Source organism: Oncorhynchus kisutch, linkage group LG4 (genome assembly GCF_002021735.2).
Source record: "Oncorhynchus kisutch isolate 150728-3 linkage group LG4, Okis_V2, whole genome shotgun sequence".
In the NCBI taxonomy this organism is placed as follows: Eukaryota; Metazoa; Chordata; class Actinopteri; order Salmoniformes; family Salmonidae; genus Oncorhynchus; species Oncorhynchus kisutch.
The window spans coordinates 58,039,538-58,055,874 of NC_034177.2; the positions used below are offsets into that span (position 1 = coordinate 58,039,538).

Here is a 16,337-nt window from a genome sequence, read left to right on the forward strand (position 1 = left end):
AAGGAGAATGAGCTGGCAAGGGTAAGGAGTGTCCAGCGTGTGTCCAATTTGGAGGCGGTGAGAAAATTGGAAGGTCTGAGTGGCAGGGAAGAAACAATAGTAGTAGAGTCACCACGACCAGTGAAGGTTTCTCATCAACCGAGGGACAGTGAAATGCTACCTGTTAAAAAGGTGGACTTTGTATTATTTATTGCAATGGTCATAAACTGTACAGCATAAGTGGAGAAGAAGTCTAAGAAAATTGGAGTCACTGTGAATGCTGCTGAACGTTTTTTGGGTCTTCATGATTTCACTGCTGTGATGGGTTTTCTTAGTTGATGTGCTTTATTTTGTATGATGTCCTTTACCCTTTTCCCTAAATGTTGTTTTTTTGTTTCTTATACAATACAGCGTCCAGCGGGTGGCGGTAGTGCACAATTACAATTGGATGCCAACCGTCGTTAAACACCCATCGAAGAAGAAGAAACGCTTCCACGCCGCATAGTAGGTGGTGGGATGTGTAATCGTCAATATACCATAGAAAATAAGTGTAGGTGGTGGTAATGCCACATTTATTGGATGCCAACCGCCGTTAAACTTCATCGAAGAAGAAAAAAAAAATCTTCTTAAAATATAATTTTAAACCTATCTACACGGTTAACCTTATGCCTAACCCTAAATTAACACTAAAAAGCAAATTTTTGTTTTCATACGTTTGTATAAAAAAAAGTATACGATATAGCCCATCTTCACTTTGTGGCTGTGCTATCTAGTGGAAAGCATCACAATAGGAGTAGCCAGGTATGTTATGTAACTTGGCGATTTGTAAGTATCATAGCTAGGCTAAAGACATTAACATTACTTTTTGTATTTCGATGTAATTGTAATGTAAGTGGTGAAATGGGCGAACTTTGAGACGTTATATCAGCCTCGTTTCATTGATCGAGACTAGACTCTTTTCTGTCAACAATGCATTTGCTCTCGACAACGTTCCATTACACAACTATCTAGCTAATTAGCTAGCTACTAGCTCGGGAATGTAACTAGTTAGTAATGTTGCAACTTGTAGTTTCTAAATAAAACGAGTGAACTGCTAACGTTATTGATACTAGCTAGCAAACGTTACATAGCTAACTAACGTTAGTTAGCCAACTCTGCTAACGTTCAAATTATGAGTTTGTAATCTAGTTAACGTTAGCTATTGGACCTAATCTAGTAGAATAACTACAGCAGCTAGAGAGAGCTAAATTGATCATTTTCAAATCAAGTCATGACATATTCTATTTAGTTATCTAGCTGCTGGTAAGTGTGTAGTTTAGAGCTGAAATAGTCTCTGAACTGGATAGCCATAGCTACAGATCAAAGCTATGTGTAATTTTGCAATCTGTTGACATCTCTTTCCCCGTGTGTATCTGTATTTGCACTGCAGTTGAATCAGATAGTTTTATCTTTCTGTCTCAAGATGCAACAGGATGCCTGTAGAAGATACTGAGAACCAGGTTCCTCTTATCCTCTCCAACCCGGCTAGTGCTGCTCTCACCCCGGGAGGAATGGAGGAGGATGGGGCCAACAGAGGAACCGCTGGATGCTCAATCTCCATCACTGGGACCAGCCAGGGGGACACTGAGCAGCCTGCAATGGCCTGCCCAGATAGCACTGGATCTGGGGAGGGCAGCAGTGGTAAGAAGAGGGATAGTCTGGGTTCACAAATGTTCCAGTGAAGCGCTTACTTACAAGCCCATAACCAACAATGCCGTTTTAAGAAACATAAGTGTTAAGTAAAAAAAAAAAAAAAAGATAAGTGAAAAATAACAAATAAAGAACAGCAGTAAAATACCAGTAGCAAGGCTATATACAGGGGGTACCGATACAGAGACAATGTGCGGAGGCACAGGCTAGTCGAGGTAATTGAGGTAATATGTACATGTAGGTAGAGTTAAAGTGACTGCATAGATAATAACAGAGTAGTAGCGGTGTAAAAGGGGGGTACAAATAGTCTGGGTAGCCATTTGATCAGCTGTTCAGAGTCTTATGGCTTGAAGGGATAAGCTGTTAAGAAGCCTTTTGGACCTAGACTTGGCGCTCCAGTACCGCTTGCCGTGTGGTAGCAGAGAGAACAGTCTATGACTAGGGTGGCTGGAGTCTTTGACAATTTTAGGGCCTTCCTCTGACACCTGTCCGGTATAGAGGTCCTGGATGGCAGGAAGCTTTTCCCCAGTGATGTACTGGGCCGTACGCACTACCCTCTAGTGCCTTGTGGTCGGAGGCAGAGCAGTTGCTATACCAAGCAGTGATGCAACCAGGATGCTCTTGATGGTGCAGCTATATAACTTTTTGAGGATCTGTGGACCCATGTCAAATCTTTTCAGTCTCCTGAGGGGGAATAGGCATTATCGTGCCCTCCTCACGATTGTCTTGGTGTGTTTGGACCATGAGTTTGTTGGTGATGTGGACACCAATGAACTTGAAGCTCTCAACCTGCTCCACTATAGCCCCATCGACTAGAATGGGGGCGTGCTTGGTCTTGTTATCCTGGCACCACACGACCATGTCTCTGACCTCCTTCCTATATGTTGTCTCATCGTTGTCTGTGATCAGGCCTACCACTGTGGTGTCATCGGCAAACTCAATGATGGTGTTGGAGTCGTACCTGGCCATGCAGTCATGAGTGAACAGGGAGTACATGAGGGGACTGAGCATGCACCCCTGAGGGGCCACTGTGCTGAGGATCAGTGTGGCAGATGTGTTGTAACCTACCCTTACCACCTGGGGCTGCCCATCAGGAAGTCCAGGATCCAGTCGCAGAGGGAGGTGTTTAGTCCCAGGGTCATTAGCTTAATGAGTTTTGAGGGCACTATGGTGTTGAATGTTGAGCTGCAGTCAATGAATAGCATTCTCGCATAGGTGTTCCTTTTTTCCAGGTGGAAAAGTGCAGTGTGCAGTGCAATGGAGATTGCATCATCTGTGGATCTGTTGGGGTGGTATGCAAATTGAAGTTACGTTAGTCTTCTTGGGCACATGGACTATGGTGGTCTGCTTGAAACATGTTGGTATTACAGTCTCCGTCAGGGTCAGTTTGAAAAGGTCAGTGAAGACACTTGCCAGTTGGTCAGCACATGCTCGGAGTACACGTCCTGGTAATCCGTCTGGCCTTGTGAATGTTGACCTGTTTAAAGGTCTTACTCACGTCGGCTACGGAGAGCATGATCAAACAGTCTTCCGGAACAGCTGATGCTCTAATGCATGCTTCAGTGTTGCTTTTCTCGAAGCGAGCATAGAAGTAATTTAGCTCGTCTGGTAGGCTCGTGACACTGGGCAGCTCGCCGCTGTGCTTCCCTTTGTCTGTGAAACATAAGATATTAGAGTTTTTAATGGCCCGTTAGTAGGATATTCGTGATCGTAGCTCGTCTATGTTGTTATCCAAGTAAGTTGGCTAATAGGACTGATGGTAGAGACAGATTACACACTCGTCTGTCGGATCCTTATAAGGCACCCCGTCCTACGTCCCCGATATCTGTCTCTTTCTCATGCGAATTACGGGGATTTGGGCCTTGTCGGGAGTCTGAAGTAAATCCTTCACGTCCGACTCACTAGCACGAGGTGAGTAATCGTTGTCCTGACATCTAGAAGCTATTTTCGGTTATTAGAGACGGTGGCAGAAACATGTACAAAAAAGTTATAAATAACAATTGGTTAGGAGAACGTGTGGAGACCTACGGTGCCATTATATCATTACTCCTCTGTTGTTCTTAGTGACAGTGACTGTGTGTGTCTGTACTCTGTTCTTAGCCATTAAGAAGTCTGGAGCCCTGCTACACATTGACCGTCAGCTTATCCAGGCTGTGAGTGCCAGCTCCGGGGCTGCAGAGCTACAGGGTCTGGGTGTCGCCGTGTACGACCAGGATGTGTTGGAGCAGGGGGTCTTGCAGCAGGTGGACCAGGCCATACACGAAGCCAGCCAGGCTGCAGCCAAGGCCGAGGCAGAGAAGGAGTACCAGTCTGTACTAGACGATGTCAGGTATGGCCTTTGGATAGGGCTGGGTGACGGTTAATCTAGCTAAGTCTAAGGGTTAGAACTGGGTTGGTAGAGCAATAGAGTACAGAAGAGCTGCTGGGGTATAATTGTAGTTGGAGCAGGTATCGGTCAGGCTGCACATGTGTCAGTTCTGTACTAATGTATGTGTGTGTGTGTGTTCCAGGTCATGTATGGCAGCTCTGAAGCATATTAATAAGATCATAGAGCAGCTGACTCCCTATGCTACTTCCAGTAAAGACATTAACAGGAAGATGGAGTCTGTCAGACGGCAGAAAGAGAACAAGGTGAGGAAAACTGCTGTAAGGAATGCGGCTGTGCTATGCAAGCCGTGATCCACTGTTCTTCAATGGATTAGCTCTTGTTAAGTTTACTAGTGTCCGCTTGTTGCAGATCCTCTTGTGGACAGCACATTCTGTCTCCTGATTTGATGCTCCTCCTGTCCTTTATAAGTGATGATGGGGCTGGTTATGATGATGATGATGATATTCAATATGAAGATGTCTCTCTGCAGGAGAAGCAATTGAAGAAGATCAGAGCAAAGCAGAGGAGACTACAGGCCATCCTGGGGGGAGAAGACACACTGAAGATAGAGGCTGAGCTACTGCTGGAGGACGATGTGGACGAAGGTGAGTGACTTCTCTTGATTGCCCTGTCCCATTCTTTGCACATTTGCGGTACTCTATGGTCTCTAAATTATTTTAAGAAGGTGAAATGTTAGAATAATAGTAGAGAGAATGATTTATTTCAGCTCTTATTTCTTTCATCACATTCCCAGTGGGTCAGGAGTTTACATGCACTCAATTAGTATTTGGTAGCATTGCCTTTAAATTGTTTATCTTTGGTCAAACGTTTCGGGTAGACTTCCACAAGCTTCCCACAATAAGTTGGGTGAATTTTGGCCCATTCCTCCTGACAGAGCTGGTGTAACTGAGTCGGGTTTGTAAGGCCTCCTTTCTCTCACTCGCTTTTTCAGCTCTGCCCACACATTTTCTATAGGATTGAGGTTAGGGCTTTGTGATGCCCACTCCAATACCTTGACTTTGTTGTCCTTAAGCCATTTTGCCACAACTTTGGAAGTATGCTTGAGGTCATTGTCCATTTGGAAGACCCATTTGCGACCAAGCTGTAACTTCCTGAATGATGTCTTGAGATGTTGCTTCAATATATCCACATCATTTTCCTCCCACATGATGCCATCTATTTTGTGAATTGCACCAGTCTTTCCTGCAGCAAAGCACCCCCACAACACGATGCTGCCACCCCCGTGCCTCCCCCTTTTTCCCCCAAACATAACAATGGTCATTATGGCCAAACAGTTCTAGTTTTGTTTCATCAGACCAGAGGACATTCCTCCAAAAAGTACAATCTTTGTCCCCATGTGCAGTTGCAAACTGTAGTCTGGCTTTTTTATTGCGGTTTTGGAGCAGTGGCTTCTTCCTTGCTGAGAGGCCTTTCAGGTTATGTCGATATAGGACTCGTTTTACTGTGGATATAGATACTTTTGTACTTGTTTCCTCCAGCATCTTCACAAGGTCCTTTATGGTGTTCTGGGATTGATTTGCACTTTTCGCACCAAAGTACGTTCACCACTAGGAGACAGTCTCCTTCCTGAGCGGTATGACTGCTGCGTGGTCCCATGGTGTTTATACTTGCTTCCTATTGTTTGTACAGATGAAGGTGGTACCTTCAGGCATTTGGAAATTGCTCCTAAGGATGAACCAGACTTGTGGAGCTACATTTTTTTTCTTCTGAGGTCTTGGCTGATTTCCTTCGATTTTCCCATGATGTCGAGCAACGAGGCACAGAGTTGGAAGGGTAGGATGTATTTCAAGGTCTATGAGAAGCGTCTAAACCTATGACACAATTTTCTGGATTTTTCCAATCTGTTTAAAGGCACAGTCAATTTAGTGTATGTAAACTTCTGACTCATTAACAGACTTGCCAAAACTATAGTTTGTTAACAAGAAAGTGTGGAGTGGTTGAAAAACGAGTTTTAATGACTCCATCCTAAGTGTATGTAAACTTCCAACTTCAACTGTATGTGTATATATATTATTACCACAAGTTTGGACACCTACTCATTCAAGGGTATAGACATCAAAACTATGAAATAACACATATGGAATCATGTAACCAAAAAGTGTTCAACAAATCAAAACATATTTTATATTTGAGATTCTTCAAATTAGCCACCCTTTGCCTTGATGACACACTCTTGGTATTTGCACACTTTTGGCATTCTCTCAACCATTCTCTCAACAAGCTTCAGATGGAATTCTTTTCCAACAGTCTTGAATGAGTTCCCACATGCTGAGCACTTGTTGGCTGCTTTTCCGTCACTCTGCGGTCCAACTCATCCCAAACCATCTCAATTGGGTTGAGGGCGGGTGATTGTGGAGGCCAGGTCATCTGATGCAGCACTCATCACTCTCCTTCTTGGTCAAATAGCCCTTACAAAGCCTGGAGGTGTGTTGGGTCATTGTCCTGTTGAAAAACAAATGATAGTCCCACTAAGTGCAAAACAGATGGGATGGCGTATCACTGCAGAATGCTGTGGTATCCATGCTGGTTAAGTGTACCTTGAATTCTAAATAAATCAGACAGTGTCACCAGCAAAGCACCCCCACACCATCACACCTCCTCCTCCATGCTTTACGGTTGGAACCACATGTGGAGGTCATCCATTCACCAACTCTGCGTCTCACAAAGACACGTCGGTTGGAACCAAAAATCGCAAATTTGGACTACAGATGAAATGACAAATTTCCGCTGGTCTAATGTCCATTGCTTGTGTTTCTTGGCCCAAGCAAGTGTCTTCTTCTTATTGGTGTCCTTTAGTAGTGGTTTCTTTGCAGCAATTTGACAATGAGTCGAGTGGCGCAGTGTTCTAAGACACTGCTTCAGTGCAAGACGCGTCACTGCAGGACCTGGTTTGAATCTAGGCTGCGTCACATCCGGCCGTGATTGGGAGTCCCATAGGGCGGTGCACAATTGGTCCAGCATCGTTCGGCTTTCGCCGGGGTAGGCCGCCATTGTAATTACGAATTTGTTCTAAGCTGACTTGCCTAGTTAAATTAAATGAATAAATAAATGATGGCCTGATTCACGCAATCTCCTCTGAACAGTTGATGTTGAGATGTTTGTTACTTGAACTCTGTGAAGCATTTTTTTGGGCTGCAATTTCTGAGGCTGTTAACTATTGAACTTATCCTCTGCAGCAGAGGTAACTCTGGGTCTTCCTTTCCTGTGGCGGTCCTCATGAGAGCCAGTTTTATCATAGCGCTTGATGATGGTTTTTGCGACTGCATTTGAAGAAATTTTCTAAGTTGTTTTTCTGGATTTACTGACCTTCATTTCTTAAAGTAATGATGGACTGTCGTTTCTCTTTGCTTATTTGAGCTGTTCTTGCCATAATGCCAAGAATGTGCAAAGCTGTCATCAAGGCAAAGGGTGGCTACTTTAAAGAATCTCATGTAAAATAAATTTTGATTTGTTTACCACGTTTTGGTTACTACATGATTCCATGTGTTATTTCATTGTTTCCCACAATTTAGAGAAAAAAAATACAAATGAAAGAAAAACCTTTGAATGAGTAGGTATGTCCAAACGTTTGACTGCTACTCTATATATGGTGCATTTGGAAAGTTTTCAGACCGCTTCACTTTTCTCACATTTTATTATGTTATAGCCTTGTTCTAAAATGTATAAAATGAAGCTATAAAGTCGAAGGAATTGTCCGTTGAGCTCCGAGACAGGATTATGTCGAGGCACAGATCTGGGGAAGGGTACCAAAAAATGTCAGCAGCATTATTTGAAGGTCCCCAAGAACACAGTGGCCGCCATCATTCTTAAATGGAAGAAGTTTGGAACCACCAAGACTCTTCCTAGTGCTGGCCGCCCGGCCAAACTGAGCAATTGGGGGAGAAGGGCCTTGGTCAGGGAGGTGACCAAGAACCCGTTGGTCACTCTGACAGAGCTCCAGAGTTCCTCTGTAGAGATGGGAGAACCTTCCAGAAGGACAACCATCTCTGCAGCACTCCACCATTCAGGCCTTTATGGTTGAGTGGCCAGACGAAAGCCAGTTCTCAGTAAAAGGCATATTACAGCCCGCTTGGAGTTTTTCAAAAGACACCTAAAGGACTCTCAGCCATGAGAAACATGGGACTGGGAGACTAGTCAGGATCGGGGGACAGTTTAGCAGAGCAAAGTACAAGGAGATCCTTGATGAAAACCTGCTCCAGAGAGTTCAGGACCTCAGACTGGGGCAACGGTTCACCTTCCAACATGACAATGACTCTAAACACACAACCAAGACAAAGCAGGATGGCTGATAGTCCTTGAGTGGTCCAGCCAGAGTCCGGACTTGAACCCGATCGAACATCTCTGGAGAGACCTGAAAATCCCTGTGCAGTGACGCTCCCCATCCACCCTGACAGAGCTTAAGAGGATCTGCAGAGAAGAATGGGAGAAAGACCAAAATACACAGTGCATTCAGAAAGTATTCAAACCCCTTTTACTTTTTTCACATTTTGTTTCGTTACAGCTTTATTCTAAAATGTATTAAATTGTTAATTTCCCTCCCTGTGTAATGATCATGCTGTTTAATCAGCTTGTTGATATGCCACACCTTTTAGGTGGATGGATTATCTTGGCAATGGAGAAATGCTCACTAACAGGGATATAAACAAATTTGTGCACAACATTTGAGAGAAATAAGCTTTTTGTGCGTATGGAACATTTCTGGGATTTTTTAAATTTCAGCTCATGAGACATGGGACCATTTATATTTTTGTTCAGTGTATATATATAATGGTGTGTATGGACAGTATATGAATAGAAAATGTGTGTACAGCAGTAGTTATAATAGGACGAGCCATGATTACAATGCAGTATATACATATAATGTGGGTAAAACAGTATGTAATCATTAAAACATTTAACCTATTTTGTTTTAACAGAGCCCGGCCCATCTACTCTGGGCAGTATGCTGATGCCGGAACAGGAGACGGAGTGGGAGGAGCTAATCCGGACGGGTCACATGACACCGTTTGGAACGAGGGTCCCTCAGAAGGAGGATAAGAATGAACCACGCAAGTTCATGCTGTCTGAAAACTCGGGCTTCGACGCTGTAGGTGGATCATTTTTTAAAAATTGATTGGTTGATTGGTTGATAGGTTGATTGATTTGTTATTGTTATTGTTCAGTACTTGGCGGACCAAGCTAAGATGGCGGTGGACAGGAAGAGACCTGCACCCCTAAAGCAGAAGAAGAAGACTGCTGTGGGCAAGGAAGGGAAAAAGACCAACGAAGCGGTGGGTGATTGTGTGTGTGTGTGTGTGTGTGGAGATTTAGGTACCATTAATTCCTGAATCTGTGACTCTATGGCTACTTATGGTGAAAAGCATTATATCTTAATCCGTTTCATGATTATTATTATGACTGTGCTTATCATTCATACCATTACTAGGCTCTCCCCTCCTACTCTGTGGATAAGAAGCTCCAGAAGCGAATGCGTAAGCTGCAGAGGACCGCTCTGAAGGCCCACTCTAAGGCCCCGGCTAAGAGGGTCACGCTGATCCCCAAGCCCAGGACGAAGCTTCAAGCTGGGGGAGATGAGATGGACAGCGAGGGGTCTGAGTACCTCCCCAGTGATGAACTGATGGACCCTGACAGAGAAGAGAGGGAGGACCGAGATGAGGGCTGGGGAGAGGAGGATGAGGTTGACTACTATGAGTTAAAGCCCTACAGGACGAAGAGTGAAGAAAAAGGGGGGAAGACGGGGAAAAGGAGAGAGCATGACGAGGAGTATTACCCCGACAGCTCAGAGGAAGACAAGGGTTCAGGGAAAAAGGGAAAAGAGAAGATGAAGAAAGACGATGGAGATGTGGAGTTCTACAAACAGAGGATACGGTAAAAAAAAAAAAACATGCCTTCACAGAGTATATGATAAACACACACCTTCTACCTGTAAATTTACCTCATCAGCATCCAGGCTGCCAACATCAACTTTAGAACATTCCTATGAAAACGCATTCAAACATAGATGAGCAGGGCAGGGCAGTTTGTCCCATCTAAGTAACATAGGTAGTAGTGGAAAAACTGATGTTAAAGGTGTAGCCTAATCACTAGTAGGTTAGTCCTTACCTCTTAATGTGTCCTTTCTCTGCACTACAAGCTACACAGCTGGAATGATAATTCAACATTACTGCTCTGGGTACTGATGGTTTCTGTAGTTATAAACAAATAAGATTAGCATTCCTGAAAATATTATTTTGTTGAAATGTAATTTGATCTCTATGAAGTAAATGTATTGCACCCAAATTGTCCATTTTAACTTAAAAGATTCATATAATCTTCAATAAATGGTACTGAACATTCGATTTGGACCATAATTCTTCATAACAATGAGTAAGCAGGGTTCTGCGCTAACTTTTTCCAACTGATGGCACTGGTGTTACCAACTTTTTCAGTTGGTGGCACCAGCACATGATTTGATAATGACTTGGCCTGTGTCCCATAATGTGCCTGCATTCCATACAGAACTGGGCTAATAATGACTAGCCGTCTTTTTAAATTAGCATGCCCTTGTGTTCTTACATCGATTTGGATAGATTTACTGTAACGGCATCGAAAATAGTGTTAAAATAAAGTGCAAAATGTATTTATTTCAGATTTTTAAGTGCCATGTGTTCATTTCTGCGAAATCCTCTAGAGGGCAGAATTGTGGGAAAAAATGCTGGTTTTTGCTCTCAAAACACAATTGAATGTTCTAAATCCACAATAATGCTTAAACCACACCAGGGGACCATTGTATAAAAAAATATATATATATATCTTTTTAAATGGTCTAGTTACCCTTCGGTTAAGGTGTGCACCAGCCAGACAGTTGTGTTTGGCTAGTGGTGTTTCTGTAGCGCACTTGTGATGGAGTTTTCAAAACAAATGGCCACTCGATTGATTCAAATGATCATGATTCTGCCAGTAGGGCATAGGATACTTTTCTAGTTCTTCTGCTGATGTGTGTGCGTCTGGGAGCGATACTCTATCTATTCTACCATGTTCCTTTCGGCAGGGTTAATACTTGCCTGGCCCCCGAACAAAACTCTTTTATCTTTACCCCTCTAACAATATCACGATAATTGTATCTTTCAGTTGCGGGCTGATCAAGTAGCCTATGCATGGTTCATACAGACATTGGCAAGTCAAATTCAAGGACTTTAAAGGACTTTTTCAAGCACTTCATTGTAATCTCCTATTGAATTGTTGTAATGGCCTATAATAGGCCCAAAATGTATATTTAAAAAAACAAAACATGCATAATAATTTTAGTAGGCCTACCCGCCGCATTGACATTCGCACTATTTTTACGTTCTAAAATATGTTGAAATAATGCTGGCATTGTCTGACTAAATCGACTGCATGCTCCCGACACACACACTAATGAAGTCTGTCCATTTGGTAGCTAGTCAGTCTCGCCATTTGAGATGTTGAGGGAATACTGTATCATGTGTTAAAACGAAAAGCTATTAAAAACCCGATTCCCTTTGTAATGGAACGCATTGTATGGAAAACCAAGTTGAAGGCAACATTCGATGTTGTCTTGCTTATAATAACCGCATATGGTTTTTACCGCAACAGACTAGGGCAAACACCCTTCATTTGAGACGGCGGGAAACAAACGGAAGTGCCAATATCTCTCATAAAATCTGATAGAAATGAAATTGCAGAATAATTATATTGGAGCAGTAGAACTTCTAAATTGGATACCATAACTTAAATTACTTCAAGGACCAAAGAGCCTAGAGGCAATGTCGGATTTTCAAGATAGGCTATTCCATGATGACTGAGTTGCGCATTGCAAATATTCTAACGAGACTGAACTTTTTAAATTCCTGATTTGCATACACATTCTCGCCTTGGCATTTACTGGTAGATATCAGAACTTGGAACGTCTTTCCTACCCCTACCGCTCTCGGTCTTCGCTCCACGCAACAACCAACTGCCCGACAGAATATCTATAGGCTATATGAGTGCAGCGAGCATGTGATAAGTACTTTCTAGGCACAAACTGTGTTCAACATTGAGTCCTGACACACACTGCCATAGGCAGTCCCGTGCTGTTGTTGGTTTATTTTTGGTAAATTGCACATTACTGTTTAAATAAATCATGATGATTAAAAAAGTAAATTGTGAACCAAAAACTAACCAGATTATCAATGTTTGTCGCATTGCCAAGTCAAACTGGTCTCAGTATCAAAACCTGGTAAGACATTAGGAATCCAATAAAATGGTCAAAAGCTATCCACGGACCCCCACCCCCCCACACCAATCCCACCCCAATAACCAGTATACAGTATCAGTTTTCTATGTTTAACAAGTATACTGAACAAAGATATAAACGCAACATGCAACAATTTCAAAGATTTTACTGAGTTACAGTTCATATAAGGAAATCAGTCAATTGAAATAAATGCATTAGGCCCTAATCTATCATCTGTTGGTCACAGATACCTTTTTTAAATAAATAAAAAGTAAGGATGAGGATCAGAAAACACACCAGATACTGACTGGACCACCATTTGCCTCATCCAGCGCGACACATCTCCTTCACATATAGTTCATCAGGCTGTTGATTGTGGCCTGTGGAATGGTGACCCACTTCTCTTCAATGGCTGTGCGACGTTTGTGGATATTGACAGGAACTGGAACACACTGTTGTACACGTCGATCCAGAGCATCCCAAACATGCTCAATGAGTGACATGTCTGGTGAGTATGCAGGCCATGGAAGAACTGGGACATTTTCACCTTCAGGAATTGTGTACAGATCCTTGTATCTCTGTGCATTCAAATTGCCATCGATAAAAAGGATTTGTGTTTGTTGTTTGTAGCTTATGCCTGCCCATACCATAACCCCACCGCCACCATGGGGCACTCTGTTCACAACATTGACATCCGCAAACCGCTTTCCGACACGATTCCATACACTTGGTCTGTGGTTGTGTGGCCAGTTGGACGTACTGCCAAATTCTGTAAAACAACGTTGGGAGAGGAATGAATATTACATTCTCTGGCAACAGCTCTGGTGGACATTCCTGTAGTCAGCATGCCAATTGCACGTGCCCTCAACTTTAGTCATCTGTGGTGTTGTGTGACATAACTGCGCATTTTAGGGTGGCCTTTTATTGTCACTAGCACAAGGTGCACATGTGTAATGACCATGCTGTTTAATCAGCTTCTTGATATGCCACCGCAGTCAGGTGGATGGATTATCTCGGCAAAGGAGAAATGCTCATCAACAAGGATGTAAACAAATTTGTGCTCAACATTTTTGAGAAATAAGCTTTCTGTGCGTATTGAACATTGTTGGGATCTGTTATTTCAGCTCATGAAACATGGGACCAACACTTTACGTGTTTGTATTTTTGTTCAGTGTGGTTTAAAGATGTGGTCTGCAGTATTGCTTCTTCATCCCTTGTGATGTATTTCCTGTGAATCTGGTTCTTATTTCCCCCCCCCCCCCCCCATTTAGAGAAATTAGCCATTGAAGTCATTTGCATTATTTACCATAATTTAGTGTTTAAGTACCAGGTTTTTCCCACTAGATGCCGCTTTTCCTGCTGCTGCCAGCACACCCTTTTATCAATTTTTCTGATCTCTTGTGTTTATTAAATGGATCGCAACATTTTCTTTGCAACTTTGGGTAGAAAACCAGTAGCTTTTGCTCATGATGAAAATAAATTGTGTGGTCAAGCCAGTCCTCTATGAAAGCAATTCAGTTTGTCCTTTTCTGAGCAACCTAATGCTTCAACCCAACTCTCCTTAAATAGTCCAAATGGCAGTTCGTATGAAGGCTTTTTCTACACGCCCAAAACTTTGATGGAGAAATGGGCTAGTGTCTCTAAAATGTTGTGAGAGTCCTAATAAAAGAATACAATTATAAACCATTGCATGGCAGTTTTATGTTTTTCAATACAATTATTAGAAAACATCTCTATATGTAGTGTGATTTAGTGACATTTACCTTTACACCCAGCCAAATACAATTACCCTTGCAGAAAACTATACAGTGTATACAGTGTTTGGGACTTTAACTCTTTGAAGACCATTAAATAACATAACATTGAAACCATTAGAACTGCTGTTGGTCTAACTAATCCATACCTTTTTTTAAGGGAATAAACCACACACAGAGGGGACGTTTTCCTGGACACAAATTTAGCCTAAGAGAAGGACAAACTGAATTGCTTTCATAGAGGACTGGGTTGACGGCACAATGTATTTTCACCATCAGCAAAATATATATATATTTTTTTACTTAAAGTTGCTAAGAAAATGTTATATCCATTTAATAAACACAGGAGACCAGCAAAATGGGTAAAAGTATCAGGAACAGCAGCATCTAGTGGGAGAAACTTTGTACTTTCACACTAATTTCTGGTAAATAATGGAAGCACTGTTTTCCATTCGTGCCGGCTGCGGCTAATCAACCGGTTACTTACTCGTTTTCAACCGGCTACTTTTTCCACTTAATATTAACTAGGCTTTTTAGAGAGAGCCGGTGAGAGAGCCGCTCACTAATTTGCATCGGCTACTGTTAGGCCTACCTTTTTTGCAATTATCTGCAGATAAATTATGAAAATATTCGATGACGACAGTGAATCATCACTGCAGCAATAAGTAGTGGAGAGACTCATTCTGGTCCATGATAATTAGGGCCCTCACGGAATCCAGGCATTAAAAAGGAATAAAACAAAAACGTCTTTTTTTTTTACCTTAGTTAGGGCTGGGCGGTATACCGGTATTCATGCACGGACAGGTTTGTGTTTTTTACTTTACCTCCTATACCGGTATTTGAATGTTTGGTTTGTTAAATGTGATAGGCAGTGTGTAACGTCCATTTTTCGCTACTTGGGTCATCTCTATGCCGCTTTCCACTCAGACCTAGCCACGCACCCTGTCACTCAAGGAGCGCATTTGATGTTCCTCAACCACGAGACTAGTGATGGGCATTCCGGCTCTGTTCAGTGAGCTGGCTCGTTTGGCTCAGCTCACCAAAAAGTGCCTGCTCTTTTGGCTGCCAAACGGCTTAAAAAATATTTTTTTCAAGTCACAGTTTGCGATGATTTTAAAACAATTCTAATTATATTATTAAATGAAATCAAACTCTACCTTAACCACAATTTATTTAAACATGCATTGGTTCGTTGTTAAAAATAATGCTATTAAACATTTGCATTTAAAGTATAATTTTTTTACTGTGTATATAAACAAAGTGCATATAAATCTAACCATTCAAAACGAATAGAATCTGAACAGCATAATAATAGAATATTGCACCCATATCAAAGAAAAATAAATAAGGTGCAAAACTGCAGCATCCCACTTTAAACTGGTCCCTCTTTTCTCTCTCTTCTTTATTGCCATGTTATAACCAGCAGCACACAGCAATGCTGACCATATTATGCTTTTGAGAGATTTGCATTCAGAAATACAAGCTGCCTCACTTTCGAGGGGCTGATTTCAGTTTCTTCTCTCAGTAATTATTTGTCCCGTTTTCGAGAAGACCCTCTGAGGGAACGGATGTGGCCACTATGCAGAGTCACCCTGTCATGATTTTAGTAAGTCTTGGGTAGACAGAGGCTCCTCCAAATAGTATCGTACCTCCATTATGGCATCTGCTAAGGGATTCCTTCGTGCTGCATCCCCAGTTGCTCTCTCGTCAAACAGCATCCAAACAGCAGACATTTGTGGCACTACTGCTGGTGCTTCTGCTCCATCTGATCCCTCTTCTTCCTGTTGCCCTGGTTGTGATTTGCTGCAGACCCTTACACAGGAGTATAATTTTTTAGGCTGTCACATAGCTGACAAGAGAGAACAGTAACTTATTAGTTCAGGTTCATGTTTTGTCCACTGATACTACATTATCATCTACTGCTCATATACATATATAATACAGGGTTAAATAATGATGTAGTAATAACTGCTTACTGTACCTCTCTCCACTGATCTCCACAGTGACTTGCTCAAAGGGTTCCAGGACTCTGCACACCTCCTCCACCACCTCCCAATCCTTTTGGGTCAGAGCATCAACAGGGTCATTGGCAATGGCCAGGGTATAGATGATGGCATAAACCTCTTCAACATATACCATGTTGAATTCCACCTTGTTGTGCAGTCTTGTTTAGGCCTCAGCTCAGGCATCCCCATCTGGCATTTTTCAGCACCTACTGTGCTCCTGTGGAAGCATTCCACAGCTGCTTTCACTTTGTCCACAGTAGGCTTCATCACCTTCAGAGAATCTCTTACAATCAGGCTGATTG

General features: G+C 42.4%; 1 protein-coding gene across 3 annotated transcripts in view; it reads left to right on the top strand.

Moving 5' to 3' along the window:
- Positions 1-380: 380 nt before the first annotated feature.
- Positions 381-16,337, top strand: part of ercc6 (excision repair cross-complementation group 6) — a 49,939-nt gene continuing 33,982 nt past the window's right edge. The window contains exons 1-8 of one of the 3 annotated variants that reach the window (XM_020481387.2): positions 381-483; positions 1,442-1,659; positions 3,769-3,997; positions 4,179-4,299; positions 4,527-4,641; positions 8,974-9,143; positions 9,220-9,327; positions 9,483-9,925. In XM_020481387.2, the coding sequence (XP_020336976.1) occupies positions 1,452-1,659; positions 3,769-3,997; positions 4,179-4,299; positions 4,527-4,641; positions 8,974-9,143; positions 9,220-9,327; positions 9,483-9,925 (1,394 nt within the window). In that variant the 5' untranslated portion in view covers positions 381-483; positions 1,442-1,451. Of the gene's footprint in view, positions 484-581; positions 805-1,441; positions 1,660-3,768; positions 3,998-4,178; positions 4,300-4,526; positions 4,642-8,973; positions 9,144-9,219; positions 9,328-9,482; positions 9,926-16,337 lie in introns of those variants that run through there. The other 2 variants (XM_020481386.2, XM_020481385.2) reach the window with 2 other exon arrangements.